The following is a 23873-nucleotide window of genomic DNA, read 5'->3' as shown; positions in this document are numbered from 1 at the left end:
TGTGCATATTGTTGTATTGTTGAATATACAATACTCATTTTGTTTAGTTCCCCTACTCTTTTTTACCTTCACCACTTTGCCGTTCTTTTTACATTATATTTGTTTTTTAAAAAGTGTGCCCATATTGTTGTTGCAGAATATACAATACTCATTTTCTTCGGTAGGAGTTGTTTCATTTTTGCTGTAGGTAAAAGTAACTTGATCTTACTACCGTGGATGCTTGTTAGCGAAATGTTTCATAATCATAGTGGAAGTTCGTGTTTTCTTTAACTTGATTTACTTTTTTAGGATATTGAAGCAAAAAAAGAAGCACAGAAAGAAAAAGAAATTGATGAACAAGAAGCAAATGCATCAACACTTCACAGGAGCAGAACTCCATTGGACAAAGACCTTATTAACACTGGAATCTATGAATCTGCAGGAAAACAAAGTTTACCACTAGTTCAGTTAATTCAGCAGTTACTAAGGTGATTGTTTTGAATTTGTCTTTTACTTTTGTACAGAAGATGTATTTAGGCATTCTGTAAACTAGTCAGCTAAACAATGGTTAATTTTGGGTAGTAAATAAAAGTCTCTTGCTAGCATTTTAGCTCCTCAGAAATCAAAATATTGAACATTCTTGTAGCTTATCTGTAGTTCTGCTCTGTTTGCTAAGGAGCAATGTTCTATACTAAATTACCCAATTTTAGAAAGATTGCCTTGGTTTTATGGACTTTGATACTTCTTCTCTGAAAGAGATACCTGAAAGTTTTTGTACCAGGTACAGGACAGATGTTTAAAAGACTGTCCTTACAAAGTGTGAGAATCACCAGAAATTTGTTTAGAACTGAGTATTTTGTCCTATTTATTTAGAACTGCCTCAAGGAAACTGTCAGCAGGGAAGCAACTTCCATTCTAAATTCTTGACTGGGAGTTGTGAGTGCATGACCAATTAGGGTGCTGAAAACAAAGCTGCTTTATATCAGCCAGAGGAGCTAAAGGAGTACTTAACATAGAGGATGTATAGCCGCAAATAATTATGAGTTTCCTAAGAAATTTATTGTACTTTTTCACTTAATTGTGATGGCAACCATGTAATTTAATCAATACTGAGACTCTTGTGAGCTGCGTGGTGTCATGGCTTTTACTGCAGCCTCTCAGTGAAGATTGTCAAATTGTGTTTTGTAGTGAGTGATGACAAAAAGCACAAACCTGAGGTGTTTCACAAATCCTGTTAACCAGAATGTATTCAAAAAACCATTGACTTTTTGAGCGGCACAATGCAAAGGAGTGAAAGTTCTGCATAGAAACTTTGCAGAGGTTCCTTACATATTTATGCAAAATTGTAGCAAAAGCTTAACCCATGGACTGTGGACTGTCTTCACTCTGAGCTCCCCTTAAGTAATCCTTTTATACTGCTTAGGAACATCGCTTCACAGACAATAGCAAAACTCAAAGATGTTGCTCGTCGCATTTCTTCCTGCATGGAACAAGAACTTTATAGCAAGGAGAGATCTGCTTCTCTGGACCTGTTGCTCCGTTTTCAGCGTCTGCTTGTTAGCAAACTTTACCCAGCAGATTGTGTTGGCCAGGTCCCTAATACATACAGTAAGTTGTGGTTTTGAAATTAAAAGCAAATAATCTCTGACCCCTCCCCAAGTATTTCTGCAATAGCTTTTACAGGATAGCAGTTTATTTTAGTTTATCTTCTTGTCTCATTTATCAGCCTAGTTGCTGTCTGAACAGTGTTTGAAAGTAGTTTGCTTACATTTTTTTTCTGTAAGTGATTTTTTTTTTCTGGTTAGGTAATAGGATAATAAACTTAGGATAGATAATAAACTTTTTATAAATTTTAAAAAATATGTGATTTTCTAAATTAGTGCTAATATCCAGTGGCATAATTTCAGGAGAGTTTGTCAGCTTTTGAAGTCTGTTTCTTAAATATGACTATATGATGATTTTCTGTGCTCTTCCTTAGGTCCTGACCTCTTAGGTGTTGGTTCTTTACTGAAGAAATACACTGCTCTTCTGTGTACACATATTAGTGATATACTTCCTGTGGCAACCAGTATTGCTTGTACTAGTCATAGGCATTTTGCAGAAGTATCTTGTGTCGTGGATGGAGATTTAACAGGTAGGTTTTTACTTCTTGTCCTCTTTTCTTCCCCTTCCATGGAATTTTAAGGCTTCCTTGAAAGTTCTAAATGACTAAGAAGGAGTCAGTTTAATTTTTTGGTTAATAGGAGAGAAGGAGGGAAAATTCAATGAGGAAGGGCAAGAGCTTTGTACTCAACACTAGTCAAAGGCAGAGTATATTAATGGTGATTTACTTCTGCAATGCAATGAATGTAGAACTTGAACTAAATGTGAGTCTCTTCTGTGTTTGTTGTTTTAGGCATTCTTCTTCCAGAGCTGGTGGTTTCTATAGTGCTACTCCTCAGTAAAAATGCTGGATTAATGCAGGAGGCTGGTGCTATCCCTCTGTTGGCTGGCTTGCTGGAACATTTGGACAGATTTAACCACTTAGCCCCTGGAAAGGAAAGGGATGACAATGAGGATTTAGCATGGCCAGGAATAATGGGTATGAACTTAGCAGCATCTGGACTGCTTTCATAAAGTAGCTGTAAAAAAATGGTGGCTGTTCATGAACTACTCTCAGGAAGGGAATTCTACTCTACAGGACAAAGTTTTATTAACCAAATTATATGGCAGTCATAAGGCAGTATTTATTTCTGTCAGTACATTCTTAAGGAAGTTACATATAGAGCTAGCATTAAGCAGACTCCAGATGCTGCTTTTTCAAGAAGTAGTTCACATCATTTCACATTTTGAGTATGAAAAGTTGCAGTGAAAACCTGAGTAGTACATCTAGATATTTTGCTACTAAATTCTGTCTGTAATGCAAAGGATGAGTAACATGAAAGCTTTGAAATAAAGAATTCTTATTTTCTCAGGGCACTTTGTAATACAAGCTCTGTCTGTGGTCAAAAGAGAGGCTTCTTTTATATTAAAAAAATCTGAATTTAAGCTGAAATGAAATATACAGCAAATTCCTTGCAGGCAAGTGAGTAATAAAACCAAAGTAATTTGGAGGAAGAAGCAATTAGTGCAGTGATTTACTAGCAAACTGATTGTTCTGCTCCACCTCCACACAAAACAGCCATATAGCTGGGCAGTGCTAGGTGACATTAAAGATTAGTGCATTAGAACACAGTATTCAGACAGTTTTAATTGCACAATATGTAGACAGGAACATACTAATTGCCACTTTTGAACATATAAAAAAATAAGCAGCTTTTGAACAGATGTGAAGAATTGGATTAGGCAGCTATTAAAAGAATGTTCAGGAAAACCCCATTACTTTCTGATTTTTCTGTTGATAAATTCTCTTTTCTGTTTTATATGGGTAGGTTCATTTTTTACTGGACAGAGTTGCAGAAATAATGAGGAGGTGACACTTATACGTAAGGCTGATCTAGAGAACCACAACAAAGATGGAGGATTTTGGACAGTGATCGATGGCAAAGTGTATGATATAAAGGACTTCCAAACCCAGTCTTTAACTGGCAGTAGTATACTTGGTGAGAATTTTCATTTGACTTAAAGACTCAAATTACTTTTGTTTCAAAACCAGGTGGAATTAACAGATTTTTAGATACTGTATTGACTACCTCATTGTTTCATTAGCTCAGTTTGCTGGTGAGGACCCAGTTGTTGCTTTGGAAGCTGCTTTGCAGTTTGAGGACACACGGGAATCGATGCACGCCTTCTGTGTTGGCCAGTATATAGAGGTAAAAATGTTATTAGTGGGTGAATGCTTACTAAAGTCAAGCATTGCTTTGCTGTCAGATTTCTTGCTGGAGCTCAGTTCAAGCTTACAGTTGCTATTTCTTTTGTGCAGCCTGACCAGGAAGTGATTACAACGCCAGATCTCAGCACATTGTCATCGCCTCTGATAGACACAGAACGGAATTTGGGTCTTCTCCTCGGACTGCACGCTTCCTACCTGGCAATGAGCACACCACTTTCTCCTCTGGAAATTGAATGTGCCAGTAAGCAGGATGTCATTTTTGGGCTTTATTAAGTGATAAATACTTGTCAAAGCATGCAAGAAAAAGACAAAGGACAAATAAGTTAACCAAAAATTTAGCACTTCTCTAGTCTTGATAGCTTCCGTAGGAGTTCTTTATTCTTAGCATTAGCTACCACGTGCATCAAGATCCCAGTAATTTAACAAGATTTAAATGGGGATGAGATAATTTTGAGCAGTTGAATTTAGAATTTCATAGTATGCGACATAAAATAGCAAATGATGCTACACAGTCTCCTATCTCACCAATTTCTTATCAGTTAAGAGTGGATCATGTGGTATTGGATGTTTTCTTATTGAGTGTCTTGGTTTGGTGAATAGAAGGTAAAATTCAGTATTAATAGCAGAAAAATTGCTAAGGCCCTGTATCTGAATATATGATGGCTGCCCTGTTAGTTGTTTTTTGGTTGCAGAACCCTTTTTTTTTCCTGTGAAAAAGCTTCAGCAAATGAGAAAGTTGCTAAATGTTGTTGAAGCCTGTGAATGCATTTTATTAGAGGAAATTGAGTCTTGATAACTTATCTTTGATCAGAAGATTCACTCGTGTTTTCTTTATTTTAGAATGGTTGAAGTCATCGATCTTTTCTGGAGGCTTGCAAACTAGTCAGATTCATTACAGTTACAATGAGGAAAAAGATGAAGACCATTGCAGTTCACCTGGTAACACTACCCCAAATAAATCAAAACTATATACACATCGATTAACTTTGAGTGACCATTCACAACCCTTTCTCCAAGCTATTGCGGATAATAATATTCAGGATCACACTGTGAAGGTAAGGCCTCAGTAGTTCTGTGCACAAATACTGTTTCTGAATGGTGGTAGTGATGATGAAAATTCTCCAAAAGTTATAGCAAAACAATTGAAGAAATTATTTCAGAGTTACTTTTTGTGAAAGGAATGGTTGAGTACTACTGATGGATAAAATGTGTATATGTCACTTAATGGCATAACAGTGTGTTATTTGTTCAGAATTTTTCAGTGGGAGATCTAAAAAATTTGAATATTCTTTCAAAAAAATCAGTAATGCATTGCTTCTCATGTCAAGTTTCAGTAGCATTGAGAGATTCTGCTCACCTCCAGTTGAACTAGGATGGAGTTTTTTTGTCAATATGCAAGTGTATTTTATGTGTCAGATTCACATATGCCTTTGTCTTAAAATCCCTTTGCATCTTGGCGTTCAGGTTTCACATGGTTGGAATTGTGGAGATTATGAAAAACCATGTGATTTACATTGAGCACTATCTTCTGTACTACATTCGGATTTTCAAACCCTCTGAGTTCAGCTCCTTTATGAAAAAAATCACTAAATAAGTCTTTGGGAATAGTGATAATGATCAATCATAATTTATCAGAAGACAGTTGAAAATTGTGTTAGGTGACCCTAACTATTTCATGAAGAGATCAAAGCAGTAGTAGCTTTATTCCTTTAGTCATGTTTCTCTTGAGAAAGGATGTAGGGTATTTGTAGGATTGGGCTGTAGTTTCTGTGTGTTAATTGCACATGCTGCATATTGTATCTCAGGAATGTTAGTTCAGATTGTGGAGATTATTCAGTGTTATTTAAATGCTGCCTGTGGTATTTTGAGTCCTTTCATTGTATTTTAAAACCGAAGTTAAACAGGCTGTTGTGTGTTTTCTTAGGACTTCTTGTGTCAAATAGAGAGATACTGTAAACAGTGTCACTTAACAACGCCAATCACATTCCCTCCTGAGCATCCTGTGGAAGAAGTAGGACGTCTGTTACTGTGCTGTCTTCTGAAGCATGAAGATTTGGGTAGGTATGCTTGTGGTGTGATTGTTTTGACCAGTTTAAACTCTGCTACGGATGGCATTGGAAATTCATATTGAAACACTGTCTTTTCCCATGAAGGTCATGTAGCACTGTCTCTTGTTCATCCTGGTACCCTTGGAGTTGACCAGGTAAAGCACAAAACCTTACCAAAATCTGTAGTGGATGTGTGTCGTGTTGTCTACCAAGCAAAATGCTCACTGATTAAGGTAAGCCTCTTAGCTGCTGATGTTAAGATTAATTTTCATTTGAAGTGTTTTATCAAAAAGTTATATATTGTTCATTCTAATGTGTATTATACAGTAATTTAATCTTTCAATGTCTTTTGTAGACACATCAGGAACAAGGGCGCTCTTACAAGGAAGTTTGTGCTCCTGTCATTGAGCGTTTGAGGTTCTTATTCAATGAGCTGCGTCCTGCAGTTTGCAATGATCTCTCTATAATGTCCAAATTTAAACTTCTTAGTTCCTTGCCCCGATGGCGAAGGGTAGCTCAGAAAATCATTAGAGAAAAAAGGAAAAAAAGAGGTAAGGCAGAATTAATGTTGTATTCTCTTTGAAACAATGGAAATCCATCTTATTTCAAGGTTTGCTGCTATATGAGACTCTCCTTAGATAAAGCATCAAAGCCATTTGCTTTCTGCTGCTTGTTCATGAAGTTTTCTAAAGCAGTGGTTGAATGTCAGATCCTGCAGCAAGAATTGGCAAACGGAAGTGTCAGGTTTAGTTGAGGTGTGTTTATTCACATTCCAGTGTATTAAAAATGATCCTTCAATATGAGACCCTCTGAATTGGTTTTAGTAATGTTCCACTGGAAGTGACATCTTTTTAGAAATCATGTTTTACTAAAGTGTAGTCAGACAGTGATATAACTGGAAGTAAATTAATGTGGTGAACAAACACCCAAGGGCTTTTCAAGTTTGCCGTTAAAGATAAAAGCATACTGAAGGTAATACCAGAGTTAATTTGATAATAGTTGGACGTAGAGTTCACCAAGAATCCATTTCCATTTTATTACAGACAGATCTTGAGCATTGTGTGTGCTTAGATTATCATGCAAACCTAAAAACATGATGCTGTATAATCTAACCATACTGCATGAAAAAATAAGCCTTTTTTTTTATAGTGCCAAAAAAATCTGAATCTGCTGATGTAGAAGAATCCAAAATAGGAAATGAAGAGAGTGATTTAGAAGAATCTTGTGTGGTACCTCACAGTCCTGTACCTATAGATAAAAAGCCCATACCAATCAAATCACCCAAGGTAGGATATTAGATTTTGAATCAACCTTGTCAATAAAATTAACAAGAAAGAAAAGAATGAGCTAAAGCATGATTGCTATAACTTGACATTTAATGTTCTGATAAATGGTGTTTGGGACGTATAATTAAGTGTTACATGCTGTTTCAGTGAAGCCTGGAATGATTTTTGAAAATAAGGTTGTACCATGTATTTAGCATACGTGAATATACCTTCTCTAATTTTTAAAATATTGATAATCTTAGATAAAGCTTCATTTCAAAATAAAATGTTGTGATGGGTTACTTCCTCTTTTTTTGAATGTTAAGGCATTTGAAATTTTATGTAGCAACAGTAAACAGGATAATTATTAAAATAATATTAAGTTCTTTCCTGACTCTTAAGAAGTTTTCATTTTTCCCCCAAGTCCCCCCCGTATTTTAAATTTGGAAATTGTTTTGCATGAAATAACTTATATTTTCAGTAATTTAAAGTTGTTTAAAACGTTTTGACATACTACCTTCTTGTTTTGCAGGATAAATGGCAGCCAATTTTGAGTACAGTTACAGGTGTCCACAAATACAAATGGCTGAAGCAAAATGTTCAAGGCTTGTATCCACAGTCTGCCCTCCTTAACACCATTGTTGAATTTGCACTTAAAGAAGAGCCAGTGGATGTAGAAAAAATGAGAAAATGTTTGTTAAAACAGGTGACATGAACGAAAATGTGCCACTTACATAATTATGACAGTTATTAGCAATTTACATAAGTATGACAATTTGTTTTTTCCCTTTGACAGTTGGAAAGAGCAGAAGTTCGTCTGGAGGGAATAGACACTATTCTGAAATTATCAGCTAAAAATTTTTTGCTCCCATCTGTGCAGTATGCCATGTTCTGTGGATGGCAAAGGCTTATCCCAGAAGGAGCCAACATAGGGTAAAGCTTCTTGTTTCTTTTGCTTCCACAATTCTTTAATAAGAAAACAATACTTACTTTTGTTGTTGTTGTTTTTCTTTGAAGGGAGCCTCTTACTGACTGCCTGAAGGATGTCGATCTGATCCCGCCGTTTAACAGAATGCTGCTGGAAGTAACTTTTGGGAAGTTGTACGCATGGGCTATTCAGAATGTCCGGAACATCTTGCTAGATGCTAATGCAAAGTTTAAAGAACTAGGTGAATCTCGTTGCTGTTTTCTGTGGAGAAAACTGTTTTACACTAATATTATTGCTTTAAGTTCCCAGTAATTAGGATGTTAAAATCAGTTCTCTTGATTTGTGTTGAGAATTTGACTTTGTTTCTGTGTGCTGTTCCAACCTTCTCACCTTGACTCCGTGTTAAATGTTTGAGTACATTGCTGATTTCCCAGCAACAGGTGACTGATTACTCATTAGTAACGTTTTAGTATTATAATACAAATTAGTCAGTTTCTTGGAACTCCTGCTTTTAACTTCTTAAAGCCAAGCAGGGAATAAAAAATAATTTAAACCATCAATCAAACAAATCTATAAGGTGTTTCATTGTGTTCCCAAATGCCAGCTGACTTTGTTATTTATATTATGTTTGAACTAGGTCTGCAGCCTGTTCCTCTTCAAACAATTACTAATGAGAATCCAGCAGGACCAAGTCTTGGAACCATTCCCCAAGCACGTTTTCTGCTGGTCATGCTGAACATGTTGACACTGCAGCATGGTGCCAATACCTTGAGCCTGCTCCTCAATTCTGGCATGCTGGCCTTGACACAAACCACACTGCGGCTGATAGGTACAGTTCTTCTTTCTTACTCGGAAGAAAGCATTGGCTTTACAAATCTCCTGTGTTTTTTACCTGTTGATGTACCCAAATTACAGAATCACTTTGCTGCTTGAAGTTAGTGCTTAATGCTATTTACCTTTACCCTGTTACAAAAACCACCTCTGCAAGCATGATTGAGAAGGAGGTTAATTTAATTGCAGTCTTTATTCAATCTTTTGGTTTTTTTATTAAGTGTTTGCTTTGGCCATCCTTCTTTAAAATTTCAGTTAATGTGTAGTTTTGGTGGAACCGTTGCAAATAAATTAAAAATGGAAAATTTAAAATCAAAGTAGTAAAAACTGCCTGGTCTCTACTCTCTATTTCATTTATTCTACATATGAAAAATGTTCCCAGTCTGCATATTTAAGCTTGAAGCTTTCTTTGTTCTCTTACAGAAGTTCTCTGGTGTGTTTCACTATGATTCAAATTGCCATGGTTTTTCTCTCTTTGTTTTTTTATATAATAGCAAACATTTGTTCCTGTAACTTGTGTTTAACTAGAGTGTGCACCAAAAGTTTTTTTAAAAAATTCTGTTTGTAGAATTGAGCCAATTATGTCATCACTATTAATGCCTCTTACTTGTCACTTGCTTTTTCATTCAAAATTAAGTATTTCAATTTCTGTGCATTCAAAACCATTACACCCCAGTTTTCTAAAAGGTATTTGACTTATCACTTGCTAGTCAGCTTTCCTGTTCATTACTGCTTTTATATTACAAAGTTTATGTGCCTGTAAGTTTATATGTGACAAAGGTACATATATACATGTGTAGCTGGATAAAAGCTCTTTTGTGTTTTTTCCTTGTTAGGACCCAGTTCTGATAATATTGAAGAGGATATGATTGCCTCTTCTCATGGGGCTTCTGCCACAGTCCTAGAAGAGTCAAGAAAAGAAACTACACCTGTTCAGCTCCCTGTTTCTGGACCAGAGCTGGCAGCCATGATGAAAATTGGTACCAGAGTGGTCAGAGGGGTAGACTGGAAATGGGGTGATCAGGTACAACTTCTTTCATGCAGGTTTTGGGTGTGTTATTATCTAAAGTCTCTGTTCAGTGGATTGTCTGTGAAGTTTCTGGTCCATCAAACTTAAGGGCATTTTACATTCCAAAAATGTTGAATTAAGGATATGGGAATTTAACAGAAAATAAACCTTGCATTCCAGCTTGTCCTCAGAGATCAGAGGGGCTGGTTGCAGCTGGGCTTGAGTTCTGATTGTAGCCCAGTTTAGCATTGTAAGTCTGAGTTTGGAGGAGAACTTGCATGAGCACAGAAGCACAAGCAGTGCAGTTGACCAGTGCAGTTCTGTAGATCTGATGGATTCAGTAAGGACTTGCATGATCCCAATTCACAAGTAGTACGGTTAATTGAAGCACCAGAAAAGCAGGCTCAGGATTGCTGGTGGTAAGTGCTCTAACTACATACAGAGTGTTAATATGTGTTGTGACACAAAGTATAGCAAGACATCTAATAGCACTATACATATATATATTATATATATACATACACACACATGTGTATATGTATCTGTGTGTATGTAAATCAGTATTCCCAGGTGTGCTCCAGTGCTGTTGGTGGTGCAAAGCTCACGTAAAGGATTCTCTTTGGGAAAAGAAGAGAGATGTAGTCTGTTAACAGATCTTGAGCAGGCAGTGTTTTTCCCCTCCAGCCCTTTCTTGCCCCTGAATCCACTCTTTTATACTAAATAAATTTTGGCCTGTCCCAATGAGATGGAACAATCATGTTACAGATGGGATTTGGTGACTTAGGCCATATGTGCATTATTACACATTCCATATTTCCCTTCATCTGCATCCTGAGGGGTGCCTAAGTTAATAGAGGGCTCAATGAGGGTCTCGGTTACCTTCTGTCAGAATTTATAGTTGCCAGAAGAGGTAGAAATAAACACTTCGGTCCTCCTCCATGTACTGAGGCAGCAGTAGGGGCTCTCTCACTTTCAGCAGAGGATCTTTGTGTGCATCCTTATCTCCTGAAGGAAGTGGATTTAAAACAAGGCTTGTTTTTCTCGACGAAGGGGGTAGTGTGGCTCTTGGTTGGGCCCCAGTGCCCTTCTGTGCCTCGCTGAAACAACATGGGTGCCCAAGAGCTCCGTGTCACTCCAGACATCACTCAGTTGTTAGGCATTGTTGGAGCCAGGTGCAAGATAAGCAAGAGGCCCAGTTTGTGTTTTTCACAACCAGCTTTATCAATCCTTCACTGTCTTACAGCAGTGCTGTGCAATTCTGACCATTTACCAAAAAAGCCTTGGAGAATTAACATAAAATATGTTAATTATCTGTTTAGCTTCATTTTTGGAAATGTTTAAAATTCTCTATTAGTGAGACTCTGCTAATTTGCCATTTAACAGGAAACTGAATAACTTATTTGCTGTAATAGTATCTATTCTCAACTATGTAGGACATAACTTCTACTTGTGTAAGACATAGTAAAGGAGATCTAATAATGGGTGCCCAAACACGCAGCTTACTGGGGTGATTATTTTGAAAATTGTGAAATGCTTTCTAACTTCATGCTTGATTTTTGAAACCCTATTGAAAGTTTACTGCCTAATCATTAGGTTAGCAGCAAAAAGGAGCAATTGCATTATTATTTTATGAGCTTTTGGTACGAATTAGTGTTGTTGATTGAGTAACTTGAACCTCTCTCTCCTGTCAGGATGGACCCACACCAGGTTTGGGTCGTGTGATTGGAGAACTGGGAGAAGATGGCTGGATTAGAGTGCAGTGGGATACTGGAAGTACAAATTCTTACAGAATGGGAAAGGAGGGAAAATACGATCTCAAACTAGCTGAGCCACCACCTGCGACGCAGCCCACAACAGAGGATTCAGACACTGAGGATGATTCTGGTAAAAAAAAAAAAATTATAAAAGCAGAGGCACAGTTTTAGCTGAATATTAAAATTGGTATCTTGTAATATAAAATATTTTTTTCACAGAAGTAATTGTTTCATCAAAGATTCATTTTGTAGGTGTACACTTCTGACCAGAATCTTCCTTAATGTAACTTTATACTGTGAGAAAGGAAGGTAGACAAGATGATGTTCCATTGTTGCATGTTCATGAGTCAGAGGAAATAGTATTATTCAGTTGAAATAGTTTCAGTTACAGATACCTGGAAGTATGCATTTTAACATATGTTAAATAACATTCTGAAGTGGGTTTTTTATATGGTCTAATTACGCATTTAGTCAGTGTGTTTCCCTATCCTTGGCAACACTTTGGAATTCCTTTCAGTTGGGTACTGCTAGAAAAAAACTTGAAAATATATGTGCAAAATGCCTGGTTTATATTTTGCACTACTTAAGAGTTGGCAATAAGGCATCTTCTTCATGTCAGATCATCTCAGAGAAACTATTTATGATAAATCGTTCACAAAATGTTTGAGAAGCTTTGTGAAATAAAGTAACTCAGTATTAATGTATTCCTTTGCCTTTTGTGTCTCCCTTCAGAAGGAGAGCAAGTTGAAAGGAATCTCCACCCTACTTCCATGATGCTGACAAGTACTGTGAACCTGTTGCAGACACTGTGTCTCTCTGCTGGTGTCCATGCTGAAGTCATGCAAAGTGATGCTACTCGGACTTTGTGTGGGCTACTCCGAATGCTTGTGGAGAGTGGAACAATAGATAAGTCAGGTATATACAGCAGCAATCTGCAATCTGAGCTGTGTGCATCTTTTATGCTTTGTTGTCTTGTAAGCTTGTATATCTTTTCTTACTAGTTTTTAGTCCTTTTAAGGCCAAAGGCTGGAAAATGAAAGCATTTTCAGAGCTTTTAAAAATCTTAAGCTTTAAAGGTAATGTAAGTGATCCTGTGCATTCTTAGAATATAAACAGTAAAAGCAGAAGAAATGCATGAGATATGAATTGTTGACTTAGACAATTAATTTATTAGCAGTCGTTTTGTGTTTGGCAACAACAGTATGACTGGGTGTGTCATACTCCTTTTTGTAGCTTTCTTGTAATTTCAGATGTAATGCTGTTAACTACTTTGACATAAGGAAACAGTGTAATGATGAGAATTGTTTTAAAGGCATATTTCATAAAATTAATTACTGGCTCTAAAATTGAACTTAATAGTTCATATAAGGACAGTGCAATGGCTTGGTGTTCTGATTTGTCCAAAAACAGCACCATGCAGCATATAGAGAACTATGTAGCTGGTGAAAAAGTCAACTGTTACATGTATATATCTTTTTTGTTTTTAGCTTCCTTGCCAAATAAATTAGTTTATAAAGAGCAGCATAGGAGTTGGTGCACGTTGGGATTCATTCGAAGCATAGCACTCATGCCTCAGATGTGCAGCACTCTTAGTACCTCTCAGTGGATAACTTTGTTAATGAAAATTGTTGAGGGGCATGAATCTTTCACTGCTGCTTCACTACAGAGACAGGTAATGTGTGTATTTCCAAATTACTTAATAAAATTAGTAGACTTCTAGACTTTAGTTGTCCTAAAAAGAAAGGTATATTTTACAAAACAGCTGGGAGATGTCCATGAATCAGATTTTAATTAGTTGGGAAAAAGATAACACTTTCTTCATATTTAGGAATTACTTTTTTTAATTTACATCTCTTGAATTTTGAGCCTTCAGGGCACTATGGACTCTCTTGTTCTCTTGAAAGAATGGTCAAAATAGTGTTCCAGAATTGTGCTTCAGAAACTCCCATATAGTATTTCCTATAGGTTGAATAAATGAAAGAATAACAAGTATATGGTTAGGAAAAAGTTACATTTAATTTGAAGTTACTAAATTATGTATTGTCTGCTGTCCCTATTTCCATCGGAAAGGGTTAATATTATTTAAATTAGAGTCTCTCTTAAGAAGCTACATCTTTGCATCTTATTTTGTTATTGTATTTCCCTTGCCATCTTTCCCCTTTTCTCATTTCTTATCTTCTTTAAATTTTTTCTCTTTTTTTTCCCCTCTTTTGCTGTTCCTTAGCATTTTGTTAGTGCCTTCTACATGAGACTGAAAAGAAAATTTATTATGGAATAACTCTGCCAAATTTTAAGGCTTGAGGATCAAAAGATCATCTTATTCTTTTCCTTGATAAGCCATCAGCATTTGTTAACTAAAGCCTTGTGTCATAAAGGCCTGTTCATTTTTGTGTGATCTTCTAGTGAATTCTTGCCAGTATTTTTAGTGTGGTGAGACTTGTATTATCATCCAGGACTTAGTGCAGTAGAGTCATCCGTGCTGTTCAGGGAATACTTAAGAGAAATGACCATCCTTCATGTTCTTCATGTACCAACTCAAGAACAATGAAAAGATGAGACCTTGAAGTTCTATAAAGAAATGTTATTGGCGGAAGTTTGCAAGAGGAGAGTTATCTTTGCTGTCAGTCACTTGTATCGGTCTTCTGGGTAGAAGATGAGGAAGCTCAAAACCTGAAGTGCTCCTACTCAAAATATGCAACCCCCTCTGCTCTTTGATACAGCAGTGCTGCACCTTCCCCTGTTCCTTGTCAGTCCTGCTCTGAGTGTCTGGGTTCAGAGATGCCAGCCTCTTCCTTCTGTACTGTGTTGGAGGCCCTGGTTTCACAGTGGCTACTTTTGAATGTCACTGTGGCTGCTGTTGCCTGTCTTCCACCATTCAGCTTTTTATCTCTTGAATTTTAACTATTATAGCTTCTTTGCAGAACACTTGGAAACTTGGATTCTGAAGTACATCTTAGTACTAATTTCTGAGTCTGCAATCTGAGCAAACCTTCCCATTCTGTATTCCTATTTTTCCTCTTTGTTTTTGTTTCTCAGTGTGCTTGTCTTATGTCCTGAGGGATTGATTTCCTAATAGAATGTACCAGTAAAATTGTTACTGGCTCTGAACTGTATCCACTTATTTTAAAATACCCCTTAGCAAACTCAAGATCAGTAGCTCTGTAATTTCCACAGCTGGAAATAAATCAGCATTTTAAAAACAAATACAAAGGAAAGCAAACTTTAAAAACTTCATTATTCTGTACTTAATATGTTTGAGAGCTTCTTTAGTATTTGGTGATGTAGACTAGAATAACACTAATTTTGTTCTCTTTTTAGATCCTTGCTGTACATTTATTGAAAGCAGTACTTCCATCCTGGGATAAAAATGAAAGGTCAAGAGACATGAAATTTCTTGTGGAAAAACTGTTTGGATTTTTAGGGAGCCTGCTTAGTACTTGTTCTTCGGATATCCCACTACTCAGAGGTAGAGGAATTTTTCCTCAGTGGCTTGTTTTTCTGTATGGGAAATAAGTGCATTAAACTCATAACTGTTGTGCCACTGCTTTGTCTTTCCAGAATCTACTCTGAGGAGGAGAAAGGCCAGGCCCCAAGCATCTCTCACTGCCACTCATAGTAGTACTTTAGCAGAAGAGATAGTGGCACTGCTGAGGACGCTGCATTCGCTCAGCCAGTGGAATGGACTCATAAACAAGTACATCAACTCTCAGCTAACCTCCATCACCCACATCTTTGCAGGAAAACAGTCAGAAGGGGTAGTTTCCACGTTTTAAAATAAGCTCATTTTTATAGCAATATTTATTTTGAAATGATAAATACTAAATCTTTGTAAACAATATTAAGCTTAATATGAAACCATTTTTCTACTTTTATATATATTTGTGTTGTAATTTTTAAGTTGAAATATATGTGATTAACTTTGTATTTTAAAGCAGATAGAAGGGTGTGTTTTCTCCCTACAGTTAAATTTTATTGTTCTTTGGTAGGCTGTGTTGGATGACTACTTCCCTGACACTGAGAATCCAGAGGTGGGAGCTCTGATGGCAGTGTTGGCTGTGATTGGTGGCATAGACAGTCGCTTGAGACTAGGTGGACAAGTAGTTCATGATGAATTTGGAGAAGGCACGGTGACACGCATCACCCCGAAAGGGAAAATCACTGTGCAGTTCTACGACATGCGAACGTGCAGAGTGTGCCCTCTGAATCAGCTGAAACCAGTAAGTTTGTTTTATTAAGGCTTTAACTCTGGGAAAGTGTAAAACTCTATTATGGACCAAAGAAAAAAATTAGTTCTTCATTGGCTAAACACACTGACATTCAACACACACAATGCTCTGGATGCACATCTAAGATGGTCCTCCTACAAACCTCTGCAACCTTTAAATCCCATCCTCATTTGCTAGGGAGGTGAAAGGAAGAGGGGTTCAAGCTGGAGTTGTTTGATTTGAGGTAAAGTCTGAAGTTACTGTCATGTGTTCTATAGCTCTTGGATGAGAGGAGCTTTCTATTTAACTTGATTTGCTTATTAACCTTAGAAAGTAATGGGTATTTGCAATTGAATCTTGGTTTGGTTGATACAACTTTAGTGAAAGCACAGGCCAAGTGCTTGGTCTGCTTCAGAGTCTGGAGTTCTTTCTTGTTCTGACTCTGTTCTACTTTCTCACCAAGAAGACCTGCAAGTGTGTGGTACAAATACAGGTTTAGGAGCTGTGTAGGGATTAGAAATCCTCTCTAGTTTTTCCTGGTCAATAGCAGTAAGACAAATGCTACTTTTCCTCTTCGGCAGTTAATAACTATTGAAACTTTTTAATGACTCTGTAAGATTTTAGGAAAATGCTTACCTGCTTTTTTGTGTGATTCTTCTCCCACTGTCTAGCTTCCAGTTGTGGCTTTTAATGTGAACAACTTGCCTTTCACTGAACCTATGCTATCCATTTGGGCTCAGCTAGTAAATTTGGCTGGAAGTAAAATAGAAAAACAAAGAATGAAATCTCCCAATCAAGGTCTTTCAGGTACAGTTGAGGGTTTTTTGCTGTTTGTTTTCTTTGGAAGTAGATGATATGCTCTGAGAGTAAGACTAGTATCAGCAAACATAGACAAGGAAAAGGGTGTCCTGGAACCTTGCACTGGATAATAGGTACTCAAGAGACAAATTTAGCTGGACAGTGAATTGCTCTGCACTATAAATGAAACGTCTTTGATGGGAAAATGTTAATAAGGTTTGGGGCTGATCTGGCTCTACTGAGTTGCTTAAAATATCGGATCCAAGTAATATCTCTAGCTGCACTTACTGTGTTATACACCAGCTGTATAATTGTCCAGGTTGTGAAAAGTAGGAAGGTAGTGTTTTTAACAGCATGAGTCATACAGTGTGTGCAGACTTCTGATCCGTGTGCTGCTTAAACTGACTCATGCGAGCAGTACACAGCGAATTAAGATGTAAACTGATGTTTGGGCTGAGGTTGTATGAATAATAATCTTTCTTTCCTAATACAAGAGATTTCTAGCACTAATGGCAACTTAATATTTCTGATAGGTCAAGTTGATCTGGATCTGCTGCGGTGCCAGCAGTTAAAGCTGTACATACTAAAAGCCGGACGAGCTCTGCTTTCTCACCAGGATACACTCAGGCAGATCTTATCTCAGCCAGCTGTTCAGGAGTGTTCATCAAATCCTGCAGGTATTCTGGAATGCTACCTGACTGTGCTGGTCTTTATTTAGCTGGTAGATAAGAGTATGTGACCATAAGCCTTGCTATTGGCAGTTGGACGGTAGAAATTCAGTTTGCTCTCAAAAGATTAAAAATTAAAATTCATGCATGTTTTAAGCTGCTATGTTAAAAAAGATTTTGACTTTTTAACTTAAGTTTTGAAAACCAAGAACATCAAGTGCTTGAAGCTTGAAATACTGGAGTTAGCTACATTTGTAGGTCTTCTGTAGTTGGTAAGCTTTGTAAGTAATTTTAAAATACTTAATACTTTTTGCAGTGGTTTTATTTTTCTGCTTCAAAAGTTAAAATTGGCTATTGATTTTACTTCAAGTGTCTTGCAGCTTCCAGTGAAACAAGTATAGAAATATAATTTCTTAATCATAATATTAAAGGAGTTGAAGGAGCTGTAGTTCTAATAATTTGAATTGTTTCTTCTACCTGCATTCTACTTACAAAAACAAATACAATAACTATGTCAGCTTTTGGGATAGCTATCAGTGCCTTTGGAGTATGTATTAATTCCTTGGGTATTTGTGAAGCATGCAATATCTTTAAATACAGTAATATGTGTCTCTTATATGAATATTTTTGTGGGGTTTTCTTGTCATCTACAAGGGTAGATGAATCTACAGGGTTCTTTTAGGAATGGAGCAGTGTTTCACTCTTACCTTCATTTTTAAAGGTAAAAAAAAATAACACTTTTTTAACCAGAAGAATGCATATTGAGGACTATTAATTGTTTTATTATTGTTTAATGAAGAGAGAACATTGTTGTGTGGTAGTCACAGTAAAGATTTAGGAAACATGAATGTTTATGCCAAGAGGAATACAAAATTAAATATGAAAGGTGCAGAATTGTGAGCAAGTTGGTTCAGTAAAAGTATCCTGCTTTGAAGGGACAATAAACACCTAAAGGGAGCTCTTCCCAAGAGATACATTATAGGGAAAATAACTCCTGTTATGAATGCTTATATTTTGAAGGAAATTCAGAAAGCAAGCACTATGGTTTTGGGATCACTAAAATCCTTGGTTATCTATATCAAGTGGTTTATCCTGGAAGTACCTCTTGCTAATAGCCTTGTTGCAAAAAAGGTGGGCTCAAAAGACACAAGGTGCAAATTCACTGTCTACTGGGTAGTTTCTGTTAGGCATGTCTTAGGTGTGTTTTAATAAATATATTGTTTATCTATTAATTTTCTACTTGCTTTTTTTGTGGTACATATGTGGTACACTCCTGAGATTGTGGTACATATGGCTTAATCTTAAATGCATTGTATCTCTGGAGAAGAAATATGTGAGAAATGACAATAAGCCCTAGAATAAGTCTTCTGGTTGACTGTGTTACATGGTTTTGGTTAAAATAATGTTTTTCTTTAAGAGGATGGAGCAGTTGCCTCTCCAGACTTAGGAGATATGTCTCCTGAAGGACCTCAGCCTCCCATGATCCTTTTGCAGCAGCTTTTGTCAGCTGCTACACAACCATCACCCGTGAAAGCCATATTTGACAAACAGGAGCTTGAGGTAGAGTCTGTGTTTTCTGCTAAGTAACCTAAGAAATAACTCCTTATAATCTGCATTCCATTTGAAGCTTATTAAACTATAGGTTTAAAAAAGAAGTTACTCTGAACCCTTTGGGGCAAATAATGTTTAAGGCATGCATGTTCACATACACAAATGTACTAAAATATTGTTGTTTTGCTTGGACTGATTGATTTGTTCTCCTCTAGGCTGCTGCTTTGGCAGTGTGCCAGTATCTGGCTGTAGAGTCTACACATCCTTCAACTCCACTGTTTGAAGACTGCAGCTCTAGTGAAGCTACAACACCCATCACAGTGCAACATATCCGACCCACAAAAGTGAAGAAACGCAAGCAGTCTCCAATTCCACCCCTCCCCATTGTAGTTCAACTTATGGAAATGGGATTTCCTAGGAAAAACATAGAATTTGCCCTAAAATCTCTGTCAGGAACCTCTGGAAGTGCTTCTGGATTACCAGGTATTTTGTTTAGTACAATTAATAACATTAGAAGGAGAAGAAGAGTTGCAAGCTGATTAAAACAGTACTTAGGAGAGGGAAGGTGTTACCCTCTTTTTGGATATAATCTTTACAATGTTGGAAAATCCAAAGAGATTGGAGACAAAATGAGTTTGTTTTCTGTGGTAGGAGTGGAAGCCTTAGTTGGCTGGTTGTTGGATCACCCTGATGTTCAAATCACGGATCTTTCTGATGCTGATACTATCTCCGATGAATATTCAGACGAGGAAATAGCAGAAGAAGTGGAAGAAGCTGAAGCTGCTTGTCCTGTTGTGAGTATTAACTTAGTAAACCTACGTTATGCTAACTAGCTGTAAATTTTGTAATTCTTCCCTTTTTGGGAAAATGGTGAGAGTACAAGGATAACCTGCTGTCCCAAGTTTCCAAAACAGTAACAAGGATCATGTTTGCCCTGTGTTTCTAAGACATGACATAAAACAACCAAGAATAATCCATAAATACTTTGTGAGTTAGCACAGGGGAGAGCAGAATGCAGGTAGATGTTTCACTGGTGGTAGTTCCAAGTATCCCTGATAGATGCTTCAAGATGCCCTGACAGATTCTACAAAAATAGTTGATGATATAGTGTAATATTAGTAAAGGAGTTCTCCTTCCTCCTTTCCCTTGGTCCGAAAAACAAACATATGTTACCTACAAGGAAGGTCTTAAGAACTAGTGAATAAATGGCAAAAAAGTCTATTAAATAACTTAGCCTTTTCCTTATAAAAACTTTTTCCACTTACTGATGGTAAAATTACTGTTACAGTGCTGATTGAGTGTGATAGCTTTAGTATGAATTTATATTAGTCTTCTGTTGACTTTCAAGAACTGTTTCAAAAAAGGACTCGTTAATAAAATTAAATGGGCTTCATATTTCTGTTTATCCTTGAAGGACTTACGTTGAGTTTTCTTGCACGTGTGGGATTTTGTAATTTAAATTAATGCATTATATTTTGAAGGACGTTAACTTGAATGCTTTTGCTACCTTATCAGAATTGCAGCGAAAAACTGCTATATATTGCCTTTAATTAAAAAAAAATTAATACTCAGGACAGAACAAAGTTTTCTAAAAATTCTCCTTACAGCTGGAATGCAGTAGTTCCCTTAAAAAAAAAAAAGCTAATCAAATCTTGAAAGGAATAATTTTTAATGAAAACAATTTCATTTTTTTAGCTTGTTTTTCTAAAGAAGTACATTAAATCTCGTTGTACTATCTAAAGAAAAGTTAGTAAGCTTTAGGTTAGAGATTACCATTCACCACTTCTTTTTTTTCTCTCCCAACAAATGCCCTAGGAAGTGTAATGTGAATGTCTGTCTTCAAGGCTAATTAGAGTAGTGACAAATCCTCTCTGTTCTGTTTTTCCTTGGCAATCAGGTTTCATAAAAGCAACTTGCAGCTTCCTTCGGACATTTTGAAAATTTCTATCTATGCTCCTTGATAAGTAATTTTGGAAAGTAAATTTTAAAATCAAGTAGATCATAAATGTTACCCTTACAGTGAGTTGAACCTGTTGAAGTTTCTTCCCATTTTGGCATGGAGCTGAGAATATTTTATGGGCTTATTTTTGTAGGGTTATTTTCAGTCTTTGCCAACAATTTTATTTATCTGAATTGAAAACAAATTTTGTAATTGTTTCGTATTTATTTTGGACTTTTTTCCAGTCAAGTGGTGCTGTTGTAACAGAGAGCCAGACCTACAAGAAACGAGCTGATTTCTTAAGCAATGATGACTATGCTGTCTATGTTAGGGAGAATATTCAGGTAAGTATGATGATCAAAAGCAACATAGAAACTACTTTCCTCTTGGTACGAAAGCCCTTACAGATCGATTGCATTCTATTGTCCTTTTTCCCTAGGTGGGGATGATGGTTAGGTGCTGCAGAACCTATGAGGAGGTTTGTGAAGGAGATGTAGGCAAAGTTATTAAATTGGATCGAGATGGATTGCATGACCTGAACGTGCAGTGTGATTGGCAACAAAAGGGTGGTACTTACTGGGTCAGATATATCCATGTTGAGCTTTTAGGTGAGTTCACTTCTGACTGCTTTCTACTGAAAAAGTGAATGGTAGACTAAGGGAGATGTAGTTTTGGAGGGGGAAACCCACTCACTATCCATTTATTCTTGCATCTGCTAGGATTCCCACCCCAGAGTTCTGCCTCCCATATCAAGATAGGTGACAAAGTGCGTGTGAAAAGCTCTGTCACCACTCCCAAATACAAATGGGGATCAGTCACTCACCGAAGCGTGGGCATCGTCAAAGGTAATGTGTTCAACGTGGGGCATGGGGAGGTAAGAAACTCAAGACCACGCAGACTTTCTTCTAGACACACTTAGAAATCACACTGTTTTGTGGAGTGTTGTATGATGTTAGAGAATAGAGAATGCATCTGAAGTTTGTGGTGAATTCGTAGATGTGTGCTCTGTGGCAACCCATTTTGTTAGCCTGTCCATCTGCTTTTGAGCCACTTCATTTGCACACAGTAGAAGTCTTTAAGCATCTGTGCAGCTTCCTGTTGTAGTTCTCATTTTCACTTTGGATGAACCACAAATGGTTTTCCTTTAAGAAGTAGTTGAAGCTTGAAAGCTTCATAAGGAAGCTTGAGAGTTGAAGTTGAGAGTTGAGTTGAAGCTTGACAGCTTCATAAGGAGGCGAGGAGAAAGTGGGATGCACTGGTGTCAGGCTGTAAGGGATGTTATTGAAGTAATCTGTGGAACACAGGTTCTTCGAAGAGGTGCAGATTTTGGTCATACTGTATCTGTGCTTAGAAGTACGTGCTTGCTTCGGAGCTGCTTCTAAAAAAAATTTGAAAAAATCAGAGTAGAAAAATTTAAATGGAATACTACTCTAAGGACTTTCAGCTTCATTTTATAGAGATTTGCCACACCTTGTGTTTTCTCCACATTTTTTGTCACAGCATTTAGTGCCAATGGAAAAGATGTTATTGTAGACTTTCCTCAGCAGTCACATTGGACTGGCTTGTTGTCAGAAATGGAACTGGTTCCCAGCATTCATCCTGGAGTCACGTAAGTGATGATTTACTTTTATCTTAGTGTGCAGAGGTTGTCCTTTATCTTATTGTCTTGATTCTGTTGTCTTGTGTCATTAAAAAGTGACTTCTACCATATATATAGACTTGTTCTTCTCTTGTCAAATCAGGTGTGATGGCTGTCAGATGTTTCCTATCAATGGGCCTAGATTCAAATGCAGAAACTGTGATGATTTTGACTTTTGTGAAACGTGTTTTAAAACCAGGAAGCATAACACCCGACATACTTTTGGCAGAATAAATGAACCAGGTAAGCTTTGCAGTGTGTTTCTTAGATTAGTTTAAAATGCATTTAAGTTTTTTTGAAAAAAACAACTTAAGTTTTAAATTTAAAAGTTTCAAATTTGAAAGTTTTAAATTTCAATTCCTTAATATGATGAAATTGTTATTCAGATTGACCCCGTAGACAATAATACATTTATTTTTATGCAGTGTTACAATTCCATGTGATGGATTACAACAAAACATTAACCCCTAAACCTTTTTTGTAGTGTTAAAAAATTTAAAAAAGGTATATGTGAGAGTAACTGTGCATGTCAGAATGGCATTTCTACTTACACCAAGAATAAAATGTATAATTTTCTAATCCTCCTGCCTTTTGCTATCAGCCTAGATGTAGATGAATAGAATCCTCATGGTGCCAGGGGCAGCTGGAAATACCTAAGATGCCTTCTTATGCCTCAGTTGCTCTTCAGCTATTTTGCTTGTCACTGTGTGATGGTTGTTGCCTTATTTCCTCTGTGATGTGGAGGCTCCAGAGGAGTGTAGTGGGAAAGGAAAGCCTTTTAAAAGACTCAAAATCAGACTTTTTTTTTCCCTAGGGCAAGAACAGGTACAGCCGTTTTAGCTCCTGAAATTTGAGGCTTTGCATTGTTATGCAAAACTTACCTGATGTTTCATTTTACTTCTTTTCCATCCACCTGTTCAACATTTAATCTTATCCCTGGTATTTGCAGGATGATGCTGACTTCTGGACTAAATTTCTTTGTATTTACACATTACCAGTGTAATTGTTTTGGAAAATGAACAAACCTGATTCCTCCTAGAGATCATGAACATGGGTTGTATGTGCATGATGGTTTGTCTAACCGGCAAGAAAGACATTCCTTTCATAAGTCAGTTGATATGGCTGTGCAACTGGAATGGTGTGAATCTGTAATCCTTCCCCTTGCCCTGTGTTGTAGGGCGGAGGATTTACAATATTATTTTCATCAAGATTTCTAGATGCTACGAAATCAGTGAAGGGAAGTGGAAGTAAGGTTTTTTCAGGGAGGAAATCTACATCTCACTAAACCACCTTCTTCTGGAACTTTGAATTTTCCAGTGTTTCAACTTTTCTATTTCTATTCTTTGGTAGGGGAATTTTGTTGAGGTTTAGTTGCGTGTTTTTCATATGCTGTAGTGGTGTAAAAAATTGATGTGCCATGGACCTGTATTTTGAATTACATATCATCC

The 23873-nt window shown here is 36.9% G+C and overlaps 1 protein-coding gene across 2 annotated transcripts in view; it reads left to right on the top strand.

The window, feature by feature from the left end:
• The window catches only part of HERC2 (HECT and RLD domain containing E3 ubiquitin protein ligase 2), a 102918-nt gene that overhangs the window by 39822 nt on the left and 39223 nt on the right, over positions 1–23873 (top strand). For both annotated transcript variants that reach the window (XM_041468549.1, XM_041468548.1), the window contains exons 20-52: positions 289–467; positions 1403–1587; positions 1958–2113; positions 2375–2560; positions 3390–3560; positions 3667–3770; positions 3881–4031; positions 4631–4845; positions 5715–5847; positions 5944–6071; positions 6194–6389; positions 6988–7124; positions 7636–7809; positions 7900–8036; positions 8121–8272; positions 8669–8860; positions 9699–9886; positions 11563–11755; positions 12358–12540; positions 13113–13297; positions 14944–15091; positions 15184–15380; positions 15612–15842; positions 16502–16637; positions 17162–17305; positions 18714–18856; positions 19063–19330; positions 19499–19641; positions 21032–21130; positions 21226–21394; positions 21506–21631; positions 22287–22395; positions 22529–22668. In XM_041468549.1, coding sequence (XP_041324483.1) covers positions 289–467; positions 1403–1587; positions 1958–2113; positions 2375–2560; positions 3390–3560; positions 3667–3770; positions 3881–4031; positions 4631–4845; positions 5715–5847; positions 5944–6071; positions 6194–6389; positions 6988–7124; positions 7636–7809; positions 7900–8036; positions 8121–8272; positions 8669–8860; positions 9699–9886; positions 11563–11755; positions 12358–12540; positions 13113–13297; positions 14944–15091; positions 15184–15380; positions 15612–15842; positions 16502–16637; positions 17162–17305; positions 18714–18856; positions 19063–19330; positions 19499–19641; positions 21032–21130; positions 21226–21394; positions 21506–21631; positions 22287–22395; positions 22529–22668 — 5398 coding nt within the window. The remainder of the gene's footprint in view (positions 1–288; positions 468–1402; positions 1588–1957; positions 2114–2374; positions 2561–3389; positions 3561–3666; positions 3771–3880; positions 4032–4630; positions 4846–5714; positions 5848–5943; positions 6072–6193; positions 6390–6987; positions 7125–7635; positions 7810–7899; positions 8037–8120; positions 8273–8668; positions 8861–9698; positions 9887–11562; positions 11756–12357; positions 12541–13112; positions 13298–14943; positions 15092–15183; positions 15381–15611; positions 15843–16501; positions 16638–17161; positions 17306–18713; positions 18857–19062; positions 19331–19498; positions 19642–21031; positions 21131–21225; positions 21395–21505; positions 21632–22286; positions 22396–22528; positions 22669–23873) is intronic.

The sequence above is a fragment of the Pyrgilauda ruficollis genome, unplaced genomic scaffold (genome assembly GCF_017590135.1).
Source record: "Pyrgilauda ruficollis isolate IOZ18807 unplaced genomic scaffold, ASM1759013v1 scaffold22, whole genome shotgun sequence".
Classification (NCBI taxonomy): domain Eukaryota; kingdom Metazoa; phylum Chordata; class Aves; order Passeriformes; family Passeridae; genus Pyrgilauda; species Pyrgilauda ruficollis.
Note: the sequence above shows the minus strand (reverse complement) of the source record. Positions and strands in the feature narration are given on the sequence as shown.